This window comes from Telopea speciosissima, chromosome 6 (assembly GCF_018873765.1).
Source record: "Telopea speciosissima isolate NSW1024214 ecotype Mountain lineage chromosome 6, Tspe_v1, whole genome shotgun sequence".
In the NCBI taxonomy this organism is placed as follows: Eukaryota; Viridiplantae; Streptophyta; class Magnoliopsida; order Proteales; family Proteaceae; genus Telopea; species Telopea speciosissima.
The window spans coordinates 26,150,789-26,170,025 of NC_057921.1; the positions used below are offsets into that span (position 1 = coordinate 26,150,789).

The 19,237-nt window shown below is 42.3% G+C and overlaps 1 protein-coding gene across 2 annotated transcripts; it reads right to left on the reverse strand.

Moving 5' to 3' along the window:
• Window positions 1-4,481: 4,481 nt before the first annotated feature.
• On the reverse strand, window positions 4,482-5,455 carry LOC122664836 (protein HAIKU1-like). 2 transcript variants are annotated; one of them, XM_043860844.1, is made up of 2 exons: window positions 5,065-5,455; window positions 4,482-4,968 (listed from the first exon to the last, which is right to left on the reverse strand). In XM_043860844.1, the coding sequence occupies exons 1-2, from the start codon at window positions 5,384-5,386 to the stop codon at window positions 4,538-4,540; spliced, it is 753 nt and encodes a 250-aa protein (XP_043716779.1). In that variant the 5' UTR covers window positions 5,387-5,455; the 3' UTR covers window positions 4,482-4,537. The 2 variants fall into 2 exon arrangements, with proteins under 2 accessions (XP_043716779.1, XP_043716777.1); XM_043860842.1 differs by having other exon boundaries at window positions 4,482-5,455.
• Between the last annotated feature and the right edge of the window lie 13,782 nt (window positions 5,456-19,237).

Sequence of the window (19,237 nt, forward strand, 5' to 3'; positions counted from 1 at the left end):
TCATGAGATATATTTGGTAGAATATCTTAGATATGGGAGATAATTAAGGAAGCCTTATTACCAGCGAATCTTGGTGGCCCGGTCATAGACCCGGTCCACCCTTATTTTCAATATACACGTTAACACAGACCATCTACCTATGTTGTGGGTATTATAATCAACCGATCAATATTGTTTGCTTTCATATACAAGGATGGGATCACTGCAGACCACCAAACCCCTTAGGTAGTTGGCAGTAAAGAAATGAAAGTGCGCACAGAGGCATTGGTTTGGATTTGATTTTCGATTTCATTGGCAACTAAACAGTCTTCTTCAAACAATATGAATAATTGAATAAAAACCAGAAATATTGCTTAGGGAGAAAAGAAGCATCTCAAGCATTAATTTCACTATACAATAAGGCTTATGGCCTTTTATTAACCTTGCTCTCTTTTTTCCTTGGGAATTATTTTGTTTTTCTTGTTATTCTATTTGTTGGCTCTATTTTACTGAACCCTTGATGCAATGCACAATTTTCATACAAGCATAATTTATCCCAGTGTATAGCTATGCATCACGAACCCAACCAAAAAAAAAGAGAAAGTAATATGAAAAATAGGGAATAAACGTCAATGTTTTATTAAAATGCCACAGTTCTAGAAAGTGAAGAATTTTGATGCAAGAGTGACACCGAGAGATGTTAACACTGGTACAACAACAACAACAACAACAACAAAAAACTCAGCCTTATCCCAACTTAATGGGGTTGACTACATGGATCCAAACCATACAACGTAGGAAAAATTGAGGTTTAAACAGCAAAGCAAAGGGGAGAGAAAAAATGGGGAAAAAAGGCATGTGAAATGAGATGAGAAATTAAAAATGGTAAAAAGATAACAGAAAGATCGAAAATTTTAAAAAAAAAATGAAAGAAGGAAGTAAGAGGAATGAGGCACGATCTTGCAAGTCAGGAGAATCTCAGCTAAATGGGGTCTGATACGTGGATCCATGCCCTCCAATAGGCTCTATCCGAGGACATACTTGGTACAAGTATATACTTTATTAAAATCGTGGAATTATTACTTTTACAAAAGTTTAATAAAATCATTGTGAGTTTTCAATCGATCATATTCTTATGTTTACATTTTCTGTGGTCCAACTTACCTTTGCAACTATAAAATACATCAGAATCTCCTCCTAGGTGTGTATCTACACTCAATCAACAAAAGAACAGAAATTCAGAAAACATTCTAAGAACATAACAGAACAGACAAAATCAAGCTATCATGTTCTTATAACAACTTTCGTTGCAGCTAAATCAAGCTAACCTGCCCAAAATTTTTGCCCAAGGTTATGCTTGTTACACCATGATGATGATGATGATGATGATGATGATGATACCAATAAAATTAAATGATGCACAAGCCTTTGTACAAAGAGAGCATTATCAAAAGCTCAAGAAATAATTTCTCCCAATAGAAAATGCTCAAACTAACAAAGTTTTAATTATCAAAATTACAAGAATAAAATCTAATAGATGATCTACAAAGTAATTTTGACATCTTTCATCTTACCTCCTATGACAAAATACAATTGTTACACTATCCATGTTAAGAACAAAAGGAGAATAATAATAATAATAGGAATAGGAATAGGAATAACAATAAGAATAAGAATAACAATAATAATAAGAAAAATCTAAAAGAAATTTCTTAAGACATTCCTACACATATTTTCATAGATGATAGCTCCCAAGAGAAGGAGACTAATCAACAGAAGAAGAGTAAAGCAAAAATTCTTTCAGACGCCATCAACTAATGCAACACCTTTCAAATTTATGGATTATTGATTCTTCCATTTAGGACTTGAGATGAGGAAGAACGTAGAAAGGGAAGATGGAAATAAATTTCTAGGAGAGGATGGAGGTTGTGGCCTAGGACCCAAAATTTCTAATTGTGAAATGGGTGAATATGAAAGCTGAGGTGAAGGTTACTGAAAACTGGGGGAGACCACAAAGGATAAGGAGATCGAGGAGACAATAGATTCAAGAAAGAGCGATAAAGAGTGGGTGACAATAGATAATGATTTTAGTGGGTCGTGTTATGGGTGGTGGCAGCCTGTTTCCCTTAGTGCTAGCTAGAGTGATAAAGAATGGTTATCATTAAAAGTGTTTTGTGAAAATGTTATTTTTGAGAAAACTAAAAGTGTTTTATTTTGTCAAGTCGCATGTGATTGTTTGGTTGTTGTTTCTGTGTTGTGCTCTTACTATATTTTGTCTTACTGGGTTGTTTAGCTCACCCCTTATATTTATGACATCATAGAGGAATGAGGCGGAGGTATGCTTTTGGTGGGGAGTTCAAGGGTGACTCGAAGATTTATTTTTATAGTTTTCTATTTTATTTTTTAGATGGATGTAGTAAGGAGCGTTTTGAGATTTAAACTCTAATTAATTGGATTTTGGAGATTTCTTTAGTTTAGACAAACTTTAGACTGCCACCAGTAGAAGTCATTTGAGAGTTAATGCTATGGTTTGAATATTTTATGTTTAAAACTAGAATTTGATGATTATGTGTGAATGATTCTGTGTGATTTTTAGTGATCATTTGATCAGGGCCCGTGAGAGTTGAACCACTAACTGTAGCTGATTTGGGTCATTACACCTATGATCATTAAAATAAAATAAGGGAAAAAGATCTCTCCTTGGTGGTGTTTCTTATGCCCCTCTCATCATGAGACGAACAAACTCGAACCTTCTTGTTAGAAATCGAATGTGTTACTTGTTAGAGGAGCTTTCAAAAAACAACGCCTCTCACCTCCTTTCCATTATAAATCTTTATTTCACTCCTTTCCACCTCATCACTATTCGTTGTTGTAGTTTGTAGATCTATAAGCGAGCCGATGGTCGGATTTCTGGCAAGATAGCTTACCGGATATGTTTAAAATACTAAAATGAATCCCCTTCGATCTGGAGAAGGATGACATGGTCGTCTCTCCTGCTAGGGTTGACTGGAAAGAGACTCTTGACACACGTTTCTATCGTCTCCGTCCTTGAAACCCTTATCAGCTTGGTCAACAAAATCCTCTAGTCCCTCAATCCTCTCGCTACAATAATCTGTCTGTTAGGACTTGGTAGAGCCATTTGGCCGAAATTGTCGAGTCCTTACTGCTTCAGTTCCTCCCAGACGATTTTCTTCCGCCACTGTTGAGATTGTTCTTAACAAATAAAAAAAAAATGGATGATGCCAACAGAGGATTCATGCCTTGTCATTGCAATGAATTGTCAGGAAACACTGCAACAACAAATTTAAGAGGAGTGGAGCACCAATGATCTGGTTTATTCGTACAAAGCTAGAAAACATGGAAACATCGAGGAGTGGAAGAAAGAACTTGTGAATAGTGATGAATGATGAAACAATAAAATGGAAAATTTTATGCATAAATCGGGAGTAAAATTTTTCAGCGTCTTTTCTGGTAAAAACATGGGTTTTGATAAAATTTCACCTGACACAAATTTGACAATGTTGAAAACAAATGCTGGAAAATATAATTTTACGGTAAAATTTTCATTTGTATCTATTTTACGCTGAAACAAACAGAGTCTTGGGAATTATTCAAGTTGTTTTCTTCTTATTCTATTTATTGGCTCTGCTTTACTGAACTCTTGATGCAATGCACAATTTTTGTACCAAAAACATAACTTATCCTAGTGTATAGCTAAAAACACAAATTAATAGAGACAGTAATATGGAAAATAGAAAATAAGCATCATTGTTTTATTAAAATGTTACAGATCTAGAAAATGAAGAATTTTCATGCAGGAGTGACACATTGAGAGATGTTAACATTTGGTACAACATTCTTAGAATAAAGTTCACAAAAAGCGTGGAATCATTACTTTACAAAAGTATAACAAAACCATTGTGGGTCTTCAATTGACCGTGTTTTTATGTTTACATTTTCTGTGGCCCAAGCTAACTTTGCAACCATAAAAAGACATCAGAATCTCCTCCTAGGTGTGTATCTACATTCAAATCAATAAAAAAAAACCAAAAATTCATAAAATATTCTGAAAAAATAACAGAATAGATTAGGCAAAATCAAGCTATCGTGTTCTTATAACAGCTTTCTTTGCAACTAAATCAAGCTAACCCACCCAAAATTTTTGCCACAGGTTATGCTTGTTACACAATGCACATCTTTGTACAAGGAAAGCATTATCAAAGGCTCAAGAACTAATTTCACCCAATAGAAAATGCTTAAACTAACAAAGGTTTGACCGATAAAATTACAAGAATAAAATATAATCGATGATCTGCAGAGTTATTTTGACATCTTTCATCCTACCTCCTATGACAGAATGTAACAATAATAATAATAAGAAGAAGAAGAAATAAGAAGGGCTAAAAGAAATTTCTTAAAGAGATTCCTACCCACTCTTATACGTTACAATTTCACAGATGATAGCTCCCTAGAGAAGGAGACTAATAAGCAAAAGAAGAGGAAAACAAAAATTCTTCTAGACACCATCAACCAACACATCACCTTTCAAATTTATGGATTATTGATTCCTCCATCTAGGACTTGAGATGGGGAAGAACTCAGTAGGGGAAGATGGAAAAAAATATCCTGGAGAGAGTGGAGGTTGTGGCCCAGGACCCAAAATCCCTGATTGTGAAATGGGTGAATATGCAAACTGAGGCGAAGAGTACTGAAAACTTGGCGAAATCAAAGGGTAAGGCGACTGAGGAGACAATAGATTCAAGAAAGAGCTTGGGGATGGCAAGAGGAACTGAGAAGTTGGAGAAGGCAAAAGGGCAGGAGCATTCTCATGGGGAGAAGGAAAAGCATGAGTCGGCGGTGGTGGTGTCGGAAGTAAACCCGACGACGGCATGGGCTGAATTTGACGTGGAGGTTGTGTTGGCCTTGGACCTGAATCGATTATAGATTTCTGAAGGTATCTCATGTAAGCAGAGATTGGAGACTCAGCTGTGTTGGGCCAAGCTTGGTTACCTTGTGGAAGTGACGGCACTGGAGACATCGATGGTTGACCAATTAGAACTGGTCTAACAAAGTTGTTGTTAAAAAGAGGAGTTGCAGAAGAGGAAATCTGATGTCGGTTGATTGGCGTCAATGGCGGTGGACGGATCTTCTGCAAACGCATACTTGGAGATTTAGGTGGATTTTCCGGTGGTCGTGGCAAAGGGTCTTGCGAAGGTGAACCAGTCAACTGTTGAACGATGCTACGGAAATCGTTCTTGCTTATATTGTAAACTTGAGGTTGTGATGGTTGCTTTGTGTTTGTGAAATTTGGTTGATGCAGAGGACTCTTCTTGATATTCTTCCCCATTTTGTTAACACCCAGATGCTCTCCATGACTATTATTCCTCGATAAATTCGAATTCTCCATCTCAAGAACCAGTTAACACTCTTCTTCAAAACAAAAAAGATTGAATCTTTGAATCCACTAAACCATTCCCAGGCAATTCTAACAAAATTGACTAAACCACAGACGAGCAATAACAGTAAATCCGAAACAGAAATCGTATCCTCGAAGCAACGAAAACCCTCATTACCGCAGAACCCAAAAACAGAGTACTCTTTTTTATGATGAACTAAAAACAGAGTACTCCACTAATCTTTGAAGCTCAGTTTGACAGAAAAACTGAAACACTTATTAAAGCTTTGATCTTTCCATCTTTTCACACAATCGAACCTGATAAGGTGAACAAAAAAAAGGAGAGCTCAGAAAAGTTTGTATTTGACTTTGAGGGCCATAATAAGTCTATGACTACAGAGTGAGATGAGAGAGAGGGTCTTTCTATGATCCATCTCTTAGACCCATTGATGGATGTGAAGAGAATTTGAAAAACAGAGTTCAAAAAACCCTCAATTGAGAGAGAAGCCGACGAAAGCGTGAAGGTGTCAAACTCCCACAGCAGCCAAGTGGGTTTTTGCGATCAATTCCACAAGAGAGAGAGAGAGAGAGAGAGAGAGATGGTCAAAGAGGACAGAGGACCGGAGACTACGAAGGCAAGTGTCAGGTGGGTGGCGGCAACGCGTTTATGTGGATCATACATTAGATCATCCTTGGTAACTACCATTGGATTGGAATCTGAAGGATAAATGAGAGAAGGTTGTCAAGTGGGGTCCAGTTGATTTTCTACACGCTGGCGTAGATGTTTGCAGAGTTAAAATCCAGTTGGTGAGAAGAAGCCAAGAATCTGACGGATTTGGTCTTCTAGAATCACAAAAGGACATTAAAGATTTGATTTGATTTGATTTAAACCAAACGGCTGCTGGACCCTCTGGGCGTTGATTTTCTTTTACAGCACAATTTCTAGTAAACAATTTGATTCACTACCATTTTATTTGTCCTCACATTTGTACTTTATAGTCTTTATGACTTGGAGTAGAGGGAAGTCTACAGTTAAAGGAATCTCTTCTCTACACATGTTCCCATCATTCTCTCAAGTCTATTTTTATAATAAGGGTGTTAAACGGTGAATGACAAAGAAAGCCCAACTTTCCCATAAGCTTGACTTTCAAACCCTTCTTACCAAGGCAGCCATAGTTTCTTCATATCATTATGAGGAACTCTATTATATCTTTTAACTTGGAAATAGCAACTGGTAAGATTGCATACATTTTGCTCCTATCAGACCCTGCAATAGCAGGAACCTTGTGCACTGGATTACTCTTTTTTTTTTTTTTTTAACCAATCAACGTTAAGGGTTTTCTACGTTGGGTGAGTGAGAGTCAAAAGTAGTTCAAATTATTCAAATTTGCCTTTCCATGGGGGTGTGGTGGTCCTTTCGCACACCCTTGTGTCTGGGCGTAGGGACAACATACCACATGTGCTCAGGTAGTGATCTTTTTTCTATAATTGATAGTAAGACTAAATAATCATTTGGTTATGCTATTTTGAGCTTTTCTATTAGGTGATTTCTTCAACTATGATAAAGCGGAACTTGTAATCAAGTGGTGAAACCATCCATATAGCGGCATCTAGGCACCGTTAGCAGTTGGATAAAACTAGCACAAAAAACTCACTCGCTTTCTTTCTTGATTACCAATTGCCTTTCTTGATTACCAATTGCCAATTGAATCCTTTTGCTCCTAGCTGCTTCATAGAAAGAAATCACTATTTCTTTCCTCCACCGACAAAGGTTCATTCCGAGTCACAAGAGCATTGTTTTTCTTGAATGAAGGTTTCGTTTAAGTGGTACAATTTGATTCAATTCATGATCTTAGAGGTAGAAATCAAAATCAAACTGATTATTAAACAGTTATATATAATGAAATCAAACCAAATCGTTTATTAAAGCGATTATACGATTCCTAAATGATTTTATAAAAAATGTTGCACCTAACAATCTACTCTCATAGAAAAAGGCATAAACAATTTAATATATAAATCTACTCTCATATTAAAAAGCATAAACAATTATTATTATATAAACATACTCCATCTTTTTAGCTGATTGATAATTAGTTGGGTTGATGTTCTCTGTACCGCAGTGCAGCCTATGCCCGAATCATTATCGTCTAGGGTTCCCTGACCGATGCGATTCCCTAGTTCCTCTCACAAGAGGGGGGTGGGACCCACCCGGGGCATCTGACCGAACACTCTGCTCGGGTGGGGTCCACCCTCCTCTTGTGAGAGGCACTAGGGAACCACATCGGTCAAGGAACCGCATAGGAAAAAAATTTGCCTGCGTCCAGACACGAGGTCCTACCATTCAGGGGGGCAAGGTGGTCATTTCACCCACCCTCATGTGTCTGGGTGCAGCCTGCACCACTAGCACAGAAAATATTCTCCCTAATTAGTTTTAGAAAAAACATAAACAATTTCATCAATGTGGGGATAAAGTCATAGGGATGTCGAAGATTTGGGAGGGTGTTATTTATTTAAATATAAATCAAAATCTAATTGATTTAAACATGTTTTTGACCAAAATCAAACCATTTATTAAATAGTTTCACCGTTTGGATTAAACGGTTCAATTCAATTTGGATAAATGACTTCGATTTGGTTTTGACATCCTTAGGTCTTAGTATCTCTGCATCTCCCCGTCACTCTCCTACCGTCCCCAACGACATCGATCTCCCTCCCTCCCTCCTCTTCCCTCTTCCGTTTGGCTTTTTCTCTCCCTCACCGGGTCCAGCTCTCGCACCCACTACATCTCCCATCCCCGTCTCCCTCCCCTTCCCTAATTGAAAATGGTGGCGAAAGGAGGTAACCTTATGAAGCTGAAGTCTGTGATAAAGAAATGGCAGTCAAGAAACAAGTTCGTCCATAGCAACGACAGCTCGATCGTCACCATAAACCCTCCAACAACGAAGACTCCGTGGCATAGGCTGACGCATGTAGAAAGCTTCAGGGAGAATTACACATAGTATATGCTTTTAATTCTCACCGAGTTCATAAAAAAAAAAAAAAAAAAAAAGGGTAATTACTATCACTACCCTACACAGTCTATATTTATTAAAGGGGTAATTCCGTAATTACAATCACTACCCTACACTTAGCCTATGTTTACTAAAACTATCTTATCTTAAATTTCTTTTCTGCTTTTAAACTTTTACATCTCCTTCTACCCTCATATTTTTAAATACCCAGATTGCCCTTTCTTTTCACCTAGTAACTTGTTAATCTATTTAACCTACTACTCATCTTCTACTTTTTACTTTTGTTTTTATGTCATTAAAATAATAAAAAGTGAAAGCACCCACCCACTTCTTCTCTCTCCCATTTTTTACTCCGATGGTGTTTTTTTCTTCAATTTTCTATTAAATTAATTTTTTATTCAACATTTCATTCTCATTGTTCTTCTTCGAATAGATCATGGTTCTAAGTATCGGTATTGTATTGGGCAATGCATATCGATTTTGCTAGTCACCGATACCAATACCATGTCGATACTGTATCGATAGAACGGTACAAACAAGGGCTAAAATGGTTAGAAAACTTAATTTTTTGTAAGGAGATTCAGGGGTAATTTTGCCCGATACAACCAATCCAGGCCAATACCATATCGGCATAGTATCGGTTTTGCAGGTTACCGATACTCGTTCCAATACCGTGCACTAAAACCATGGAACAGATCAACTCTCTTCAAAAATAATAAAAAGTAAATTAAATAAAAACAGGAAGAGGGAGAAGAAGTGGGGTGCTTTGAAGAGAGTCGACGCACAGTATTGAAAAAGGTATCGGTAACCTACAAAACTAATACAATACCGATACAATATCGGCCTGGATCGGCTGTATTGGGCAAAATTACCCCTGAATCTTCTTAAAAAATGAGTTTTATGGCCATTTTACCCCTTGTCCATACCGTGCTACCGATACGGTATCGGTGACTAGCAAAACAAGTACGTATTGACCGATACAAGTGATACGATACCGATACTTAGAACCATGATCTGTTCGAACTTTGAAGAAGAACGATGAGGATGAAATGTTGAATAAAAAATTAATTAAATAGAAGAATTAAAGAAAAAACAAAAAAAAAAAAAAACCGAATGAAGTAAAAAACGGGAGAGAGACGAAGTGGGTGGGTGCTTTCATTTTTTACTATTTTAATGACAAAAAAAAGTAAAAAGTAGAAGATGAATGAGAGGTTAAATAGATTAACATGTTAGTAGGTGAAAAAGAAGGGTAATCTGGATATTTAAAAACATGAGGATAAAAGGAGATGTAAAAGTTTAAAAGCAGGGGTAGTTTCAGAAAAGAAGTATAAAGTAGAGTAGTTTTAGTAAATATAGGCTAAGTGTAGGATAGTGAAAGTAATTGCCCCTTTATTAAAACTACCCAACTTTAAACTTCTTTTCTGAAACAACCCTGCTTTTAAACTTTTACATCTCCTTCTATCCTCATGTTTTTAAATACCCAGATTACCCTTCCTTTCACCTAGTAACTTGCTAATCTATTTAACCTACCATTCTTCTTCTATTTTTTTTACTATTTTTGTCATTAAAATAGTAAAAAATGAAAGCACCCACCCGCTTCTCTCTGTTGATTTTTTACTCCATTTTTTTTTCTTCAATTTTTCTATTTAATTAATTTTTTATTCAATATTTTATCCTCATCGTTCTTCTTCGAACAATCGACCTGATCCTCATTGTGAACCAGTTCTTCTCCTTCGTCTCCGTTATAGGTGCGTTCCCTTCTCTGAAACCGATCCATCTTTCATGGATTCTCAACTGAAATTGCCAAGAAGGTAGAGACAATCTGATGATTGATATTGTGCCGTTCTATCCCATGTCTTTTGCTTCTGCGAATATGAAGAGGGAGAAGTAGAGTGACAACTCGAAAATCGCGTTGTTGGTTAATAAAAAATAAAAAACAGAGAAAGGTAAATTGAATAAAAAGAGGAAGAGAGAGAAGTGGGGTGCCTTGAAGAGAGTCGATATGTTCCATGATTTTAGTGTATGGTATCGGAACGGGTATCGGTAACCGGAAAAACCGATACGATACCGATACGGTATCGGCCTAGATCGGCTGTACCAGACAAAATTACCCCTGAATCTCCTTAAAAAATGACTTTTCTGACCATTTTACCCCTTGTATGTACCGTGCTATCGATACAGTATCGGCACAGTATTAGTGACTACCATAAACGGTACGTATCACCCGATACGGGCAATATGATACCGATATACTTAGAACCATGATCAGTTCGAAGAAGAACGATGAGGATGAAACATTGAATAAAAAATTAATTCAATAAAAAATTAAAGAACAAAAAAAAGAATGGAGTAAACAACGGGAGAGAGAAGAAGCGGGTGGGTGCTTTCATCTTTTACTATTTTAATGACAAAAATAGTAAAAAATAGAAGAAGAATGGTAGGTTAAATAGATTAGTAGGTTACTAGGTGAAGCGGAAGGGCAATCTGGGTATTTAAAAACATGAGGATAGAAGGAGATGTAAAAGTTTAAAAGCAGAGTAGTTTCAGAAAAGAAGTTTAAAGTAGGGTAGTTTTAGTAAATATAGGCTAAGTGTAGGGTAGTGATAATAATTGGCCCAAAAAAAAAAAAAAAAAAAAAACTATCACTGAGCGGTATCTGATCAGCATTTACGTCATTAACCACACTTTATTTTATGGTTTGGTGGATGTAATCGCTATAAGCTCGAAGATAGACTGAGGAAACTTCAAGAATATAGGGCTAGAGGTGAGATGCACGAGTTGGGTTATAATATACCTAAATAACGGTCGCCAATACTAGCACGACACATGGCAGACCACAGGTCTATGGAGTGACTCCGAACCTGTCGGGTTTCACCCACACGGCACCTGATCGAACCAGGTCAAGAAACCCAATCATGTGGAGGCACGATCCCCTCAGAGAAGGTAACAAACGTGTCCCATGAGGAAACAAGATCTCCCACTGATCAACAATGTGGAAACTCTCATTAATGGTGGACTCTCCAGCCAACATTTTCCTAATATGACAACTACAACGATAAGTTCAGTGTGGATCACAAGATTCACCGTCTCCTAGTGAGGTACAACCTCTGCCTAGTCTAGCCTATAAATAGGAGATAGGCTTAAGGATCAGGCAAGAGGACACACTCTCATATCTTCTTGAATTATCTGTTGCTAAAGAGAATTGACCTCGGCATCTGACAGTACCCAACCGAAGAAGACCAACTCGATCTCTCTTGCTTATTTGTTCCTCTTAGCAGGTTACACCTAGAAAGACCCATAAGACGGTTTCTTGATGCAACAGGTTACTATTATGCCTCTAAGTTGCAAATGGACGCACAGGACTTCCACTTCAGTGTGGCAAGGCTAAAGCTAACAGTGATTTAGGGATGAGATCATCGAGAAGCTGAAAAGGTTTGAATTGTCAGATAGTTTTGACCGTTGGAAGGGTTGGGTAGAATTGGGAACCAACCAATGCCTTGCGTAGCCTATAGACATCGCCAACTACAATCTACATTCTAAAGATGCAGATGTATTGGACCATACATGCAACCAGACAAGGGCAGACACGGGAAGGGGCGCTGTGCTCGTGCCCTATGAATTTGGCGGGGTAGGGGAAGATGCAAGGGCGTGGGAGGAGGGGATGCCGGAGTAGTGGTGGTGGAAGGGGTTCTTTGGAAATGTTTTGACTTTCATCTTAGTTTCTTCCACCATTTTAAGGTTCAAAACGAGAAGGTGAAGGGGAGTCAGAGGCAGAGAGGGAGGGGAGAAGGAGAGCCGGAGGGGAGAGTGAGAAGGGAGCTGCATAGTTCTCCCTTGAGATTCCATTAGAGGTGAATTTCAATTTCTTTTAAACACCCCCCCCCCCAAAATATTTTTTTTTTTTGCAAATTCTACCCCTTTACTTCAATTCACTAAATTGAGTTGAGATGGTAGATAAAAAAAGATAGTGAAGCAAACTACTTCAAGGTTCACCCGTCACCCTTAACCGAGAATCTTAGATGGACCATAAGTTACAAAATTTTTATGTACTGTTTTATTTTTGTTTTTACTCTATTTTATATTGATTTTTGTCTTGTAATTTATAATATCATATCGGATCAAGTTTCCCTCCACTCATGGTGAATGGGATCCCATTCACTGAGGGGCGGGAGAGGGCTGGAATGGGTATTGGGATTTGGGAGGGTATTTTGGAACATACTAAAACCCTAGGAGGGGCTTCTGATCCCTAGCATGGTAGGTGAACTGTCCTCTATGGGTGGAAGGAAACTTTGACCATATCTTATTCTTTAAAACTTGTATCATGTTTCCACTTTCTTCTTTTTTTTTTTCTTTTTTTTTTCTGTTCTCCAAATGTTTATGACTATTTTTTTCTACCACTTTGTTCAAATTAGTTGTTTTAAACACGAACACAAATTTTTTTGCCATTCCCCGTTTTAGCTAACTATGATCTAATCATGTTTGGTTGTGTGGCGTCAAGAAATCACCGAGCGGTCCTGCGAGTGCCGTCACCTGCAAAAGGACCAAGGGGTCAACAAAGAGAACCGGTGTGGTTCCGGCCTAGGGCTCTCCGATGCCAAAGTTAGATCTCCTGAGCAAACAGATGAATGTAGAATTCAATATGAGTTCAGATGTCCTCTCTGATGGTGGTGTACCTTTCCTTTTATAGTGGAGTATGATGATATGGAGAGTCCCAGTTTGATGGCGAGTGTACCGTTGAGTGGATAGAGGCCCTGGGTAGCAGGGTTCTATCCTGATTGGCCATCTCCCCACGGGAGGGAGTGTCCTGGTGGTATCAAATCCTTGGCGGATAGATACTCGTGTGTGGTGATAACGTCATTGGTGCTTGAATCCGTCTGGGTGACGTGACTTCTAAGCGGTGGCCCAAAATCTTGGTGGTAGCATAAGTTTGTAGTGACACGATTGGGTTATAGACTAGCGGCCTCGGTGTCCGTGTACATCACGTCTGCATCCATGATGCCGCGCCTAGGTGTGAGACCATGCCTGGGTGAGGCCGCGCATGGGTGCAGGCCCGCCTGGGTGTGAGACCATGCCTGGGTGAGGCCGCGCTTGGGTGAGGCCGCGCCTGGGTGAGGCAGCGCCTAGGTGAGGCTGCGCCTGGGTGTGAGACCATGCCTGGGTGAGGCTGCGCTTGGGTGAGGCCGCGCCTGGGTGAGGCAGCGCCTGGGTGAGGCTGCGCCTGGGTGCTGGCTGTGCCCGGGTGGGACCCCTGGTTGGTTCTCCTTGGTTCTGGAGCGGGTCGCTTTGTGACACGTAGTAGCCGCTAACTAGTTCGGTGAATCTTGGATGTATCATTTGTCCCCCACTCTCTTGAGATAGGATGTCCAAAAGAGTAGATGCCTTTATATAGTGAGGGCTCCGCTGTGAATGAACTTTCTTTGTGGGGCTTGCCTGTAAATCTGTTAGTGAGGTAGGAGAGGTTGGAGGTTCAAACCTTTCCTCCTACACTTTTCCTTCTTCTTTTTTGCTTTGTTTTTTGTAGATATATGTCCCCCTTCTTCACTTTCTCTTTTTTCACTTCTCATTTTTCCTCATAATTTCTCTTTCTTATTTTTTGTCTCCCACTTTTTGCTTTTTTTTTTTTTTGAATTTCTCCTTTGCATTGCACTTTTGTCTTTTGCCCTCTTTTTGGTGCCCACCATGTGCTTGTCCTTGGGTCACCTAGACTAGTGTCAACTTTTTGGTTTTTCTTCCTTTGGTTTTGGGTCCCTGTGCATGCCTTGTGCTCACTTAGTGCCTTGCTTACTTGGAGGGCTTGAGTGGTGCTTGGCTTGAGTGCCTTGTATTTGGTGGTCTCAGTCACTTGATCGTGCCCGTGGTGTGGTCGCATCGTCGTGTGTCTGCTCCCCCGTGCGATCGCCCTCCCCCTAAAGTTAGTTCAACCCCTTTTTTATTTTTTTTATTTTTTTTATGTAGGGCCGCATCTAGGTGAGGCCGCGCCCGCGGGTGTGGCCACGCCTATGGATGTGAGGCCCCGACTGAGGGTGTGAGGCCGCGCCTGGGGTGGCTGCACTTGCAGGCGTGAGGCCGCGCCTGTGGGTGTGGCCGTGCCTGCGGGTGTGAGGCCATACCCGTGGGTGCGATGGATCCTCATGCTTCTCCACTCTCCTTCTTCTTATCTATGATGGATCTGCTGTTTATACTTTGTAGGTGGTCTGCATTTCATTTTTCTTGTTAGCTTCTTGTCTTTGAGGGAGATCGCTTTCTCGAGTAAGTAGTCTATTCTTCTCTTGTCGTTCATGTTGTCTCCTAATGACCCTGGTCCTGCTTCGGTCGGGGTTGGATCTTCAGAGGAGCGTTCCCCAGGATCGCCTTCTTCTGTGTGTACTCCATCCTCTGTACCTTCCCCTAGTGCTAGTGATGGGGGTGTGGGACCTTCTAGTGTCTCTGGTCCTGGTAGGGATAGTAGGCCTTCTGGGGCGGCGTCCTCAGTTGCCGGTCCTGCTGATATGTTGGGTCATGTTGCTAGTATCTTGTCCCCTTCCGACTTGGTCTCCCTTTGTGAGGAGTTCCACACTCCCGCTGAGGTCATGTTACGTATTCCCAGACCTGGCGAGTATGCCTTCTCTCACCGGGCAGACGAGATCTGTCTCTACCGTGCCTTTTTCCTTCAGGGCCTTTGCCTTCCTATCCCTTGCTTTGTCGAGTTGGTGCTAGAGCGTTGGCACCTCACCCCTGGGCAGGTGTTGCCCAATTCTTGGAGGGTGATCCTGGGTTTCTATGTATTTTTCGCTCGCATGGGGCGTGCCGCCACTATTCCCTTGTTCTCCCACTTTTATCTGCTGAAGAAGGGGAATCATGGATGTTATCACTTTGCTCGCCGCGTGCTTAAGGGGCCCTATGCCTCTTTGAAGCCTCTCACAGGGATCACTAGCCACGTGAAGTATTGGAGGGATCGCTTCTTTTTTGCCATGGTCCCACGTTGCCCACTACAGACTGTTAGGGAAGTCATTGACCTCAAGAGGGTCAACCGGGGGCTTGAGCTGAGTGATTTTGAGGGTGACTCCCTCAAGCGGTGCCTGGATCGCGATCCATTCCACGTCCAGGAGTTGGACTCTGAGGCCTTCCTGTCCCTTTGGAAGCTGAGTCTAGGTAAGAGCACTGTCTTTTGTACTTGATTTGCCTGCTTGTATTTTAATATGTATGTCATCTGACTGGTTGGACGGTCTTGGCTTGATGTTGTCATGCAGTGGATACGCGTCTGGATTTCAGTTTGCTCCATGGTAATCTGCGGAAGAAGGCCACTTCTCAGGGTGGTTCATCTGCTGGAGTAACAGATGTTGGTGGTTCTTCCGCTCCTGTGGCTATTGGGGTGAAGCGAAAGGGTGGTCCAGGACATGCACATGTGACGAGCTTTGGTATATGTGTCCTCCTTCCCCGTACTTCTCTTGATGATGATGGTGTTTCGGGCTTTGTGCCTTCGCCTCCTACTGTCGCCCCCTTCGGGTCTTCTGTATTGGCCTTCTCCAAGGGGAAAGGGGTGAGTTCCTCCGGTGGTATTGCCACTGATCTTCCCGCTATGGATGAGTCCCTGGTGATCACCTTGGGTGTGCCAGAGGGTTCGACCTTGGCTGGGTCCGGCGTGTCACCAGAATGGGTGGACAAGGGGAGGCTTCCTACCGCGAGAGTAGCCTTGCAGAGGCTTAGTGACGCGTGTCTGGCCCAGACTCTCTACTATGATATGGCTTCTGTGAGTTATTCCTTTTGGCTTCTTCATGTTCGCTGCTCCTCTTATACTTAAAGTGTTTACCGCTTGTCATGCTGATTGTAGGTCCATCACCGTCTTGCTGAGACGGTGCTTCGACTGGAGGGTCATGCTTCTCGTAAGGTGCAGATACAGCGCACCCTGCGTGATGTGGAGAGGGAGCTCCAGGGACATATCGATGCCCGTGAGAGGGCCGAGCTCAGAGGAGCTCACGGTGGCGTCCGAAAAGCTCCTGGAGGCATCTGAGGAGCTTCGAGTGACCTCTGCCAGTGCAGCCGAGAGTTCGGCCAGGGTTCTTGCCTTGGAGGAGGAGCTTCATACGTTGAGGGGGAGTCATGAGGCGGAGCTGGCATCTGTAGGCGAGCGAGTTGTGGCTGAGTTCTAGGCGTCCCCAGCCGGCATATGAGGGAGTGATCCGGGACTTAGCCGTTTGTGTCCTGGAGGTGACCCCTGGTTATGACTTCTCCGTCCTGGGGTTCTTTGAGTTTGTTGCGGCGCTTCGTGGTGTTGCGGTGGTGGCGAGCGTTCCAGTGCCAGAGGTGGAGACTGCCTTGCCTGAGGGGGGTGCTGCTATGTGCCTTCTCGAGGTGGACCTGATGTCTCTTGTCGGGTCGGAGGTGACCCACCCCTTGTGGTCCCTTGACCCTATGGCCGTATCGAACTTATAGACGTCTTGAACCTTTTGTTTTTTAACTTAAGTTGTAACTATTATGACTTCTCTATGTGATTGCTGTTGCTTTTCTTTGATTGCACTGTCTCTTGGTGGTTGATTGCGCATTGGTGCCCTATGAACCTTAATAGTCATGGGACTTTGGTAGTTGCGTTGCGCCTTAGTGGTCATCAGACCTTGGTGGTATTGCGCCTTGGTGGTCGTCAGACTTTGGTGGACTTGCACCTGGGTGGTCACCAGACCTTGGTGGCAGTGCGCCTTGGTGGTCATCGAACCTTGGTGGCATTGCGCCTTGGTGGTCATCGGACCTTGGTGGCATTGCGCCTTGGTGGTCATCGGACCTTGGTGTAGTAGAGGTGACCCGATCGAGTAGGAGAAGTAGACAAGTATATCCGAAATCAACTATTTACTTCAAATGAAAATCTTTTGAATTATCCTTAAAAATTGCAAACCTACTGTATATTATGGCTGACAGCTGACTCTGTTACTGTTACTACTACTATCACTTTTATTAGCGGTGTTGCTTCAATGCTTCCATTGTTGCTACTACCCTTACTGATTGTATTTCTTCAGGTGCTCTGAGTTCTAGGTGCGGTCTACCTTCTTGCCCCCCGGAGTCTTCAAGCAGTAGATCCCTGGACGTATCTGCTTGGAGACTATGTAAGGCCCTTCCCAGTTGGCTGACAGCTTCCCTACCTTCTGTGGCTGTGATGCACTTGCCCTCCTTAGGACTAGATCTCCCTGGTGGAATAGCCTTTCCTTAACCCTGGCGTTATAGTACTTGGCAGTACGTTGTTGGTAGGCGACGTTCCTTAGGAGTGCTCTCACGGACCTCATCTATAAAGTCTAGGTTCGCCCATAGTCCATCGATATAGGTACGTTCATTGAAGTGCAGAACCCTATGGGACATGGCGCAGACCTCTACTGGCGCCAATGCTTCAGTGCCATATGCTAGGCGGAATGGGCTCTCTCCTGTGGGTGTCCGTACTGTAGTTCGGTACGCCCACAGAATGCTTGGTAGCTCTTCGACCCATTTTCCTTTGGCTCCCTGTAGCCTTTTCTTGACTCCTTCCAGCAGTGTTCTGTCGGTGACCTCCACTTGACCATTGGCCTGTGGGTATGCTACCGATACAGGCCGATAGTCGATGTTGTAGCTTTGACAGAATGCTTGGAATTTGGGGTTGTTGAATTGTTTGCCGTTGTCTGAGACTAGGATCTGTGGTACCCCAAACCTGTAGATGACATCATCGCGGACGAACTTCTCCATCTCTGGCTCTGTTATCTTGGCCAAGGGTTTAGCTTCGACCCACTTGGTGAAGCAATCAATCGCGACGACCAGGTACTTTCTGTTTCCCGGTGCTACGGTGAAGTTTCCTAAGATGTCCATCCCCCACATGGCAAAGGGTATGGTGTTGAGAATTGATGTCAGCTTGGTGGCGGGTAGATGGGTATTGGGGCGAACAACTGACATTGCTCGCACTTCTTGGCATATTGTATGGCCTCCTCTTGCATTCGTGGCCAATACAGTCCCTGACAGAGGATTTTATAGGCTAGGGCTCGTCCCCCCATGTGGCTTCCACATATCCCCTCATGGACTTCTACTAGGGCGTACTCTGCCCCCTTGGGTCCTAGGCACTGGAGTAGTGGTGCTGTTGCCCCCCGCTTGTACAGTACCCCATCTAGGACGGTGTACTTTGCAGCTCTCATCCTGATCTTCCTTGCCTCGGCCTTGTCTTCTGGTAAGATGTCGTTCAGGAGGTAGTTGAGTATGGGGTCCATCCAGCTAGGTCCCTCCTCGATTTCGTTAATCCGCTTTTCCTTATATGTTGGTTCATGTAGGATCTCAACATAGACTGCACTAGCCAAATTTTGGAGTTCATCGTTGGCTAGCCTAGATAGGGCATCGGCGGCGGTGTTCTCATCCCTGGGAACTCGAACCATCTCCAACTTCACGAAACTCTCAATCAATGCTTGAGCATGTGCTAGATATGATGCCATCCTATCATCTTTCGCCTTGTACTCTCCATTCACCTGGTTCACCACATGCTGGGAGTCACTCTGGGTGGATAGGTGTGTGACTTGGATGGCCTTGGCCACCCAGAGTCTAGCTAGCAGTGCTTCGTATTCTGCTTCATTGTTGGATGCCTGGAAGGTGAATTGGAGAGCATATTGGATCCGAAATCCTTCGGGGTTGGTTAATATGAAGCTAGCGCCGCTTCCTGCCACGTTACTTGACCCGTCCACGAACATGTCCCACGATTCGCGATCCTTCTCCTTGGGTTCCCCTATCTCTGGCTCGATCTCAGATAAGGTACACTCTGCAATGAAATCTACCAGGGTTTAACCGTTGATGGCTGTCCTTGGTTGGAACTTGATGTCATGCTCACTTAACTCCACTGCCCATGCTATCAATCGTCCGGAGACGGCTGGCTTGT

Bases quoted from the DNA above. Each gene is read 5' to 3' on its own strand.
- LOC122664836 (XM_043860842.1), bottom strand. From the start codon at position 5,386: ATGGAGAATTCGAATTTATCGAGGAATAATAGTCATGGAGAGCATCTG.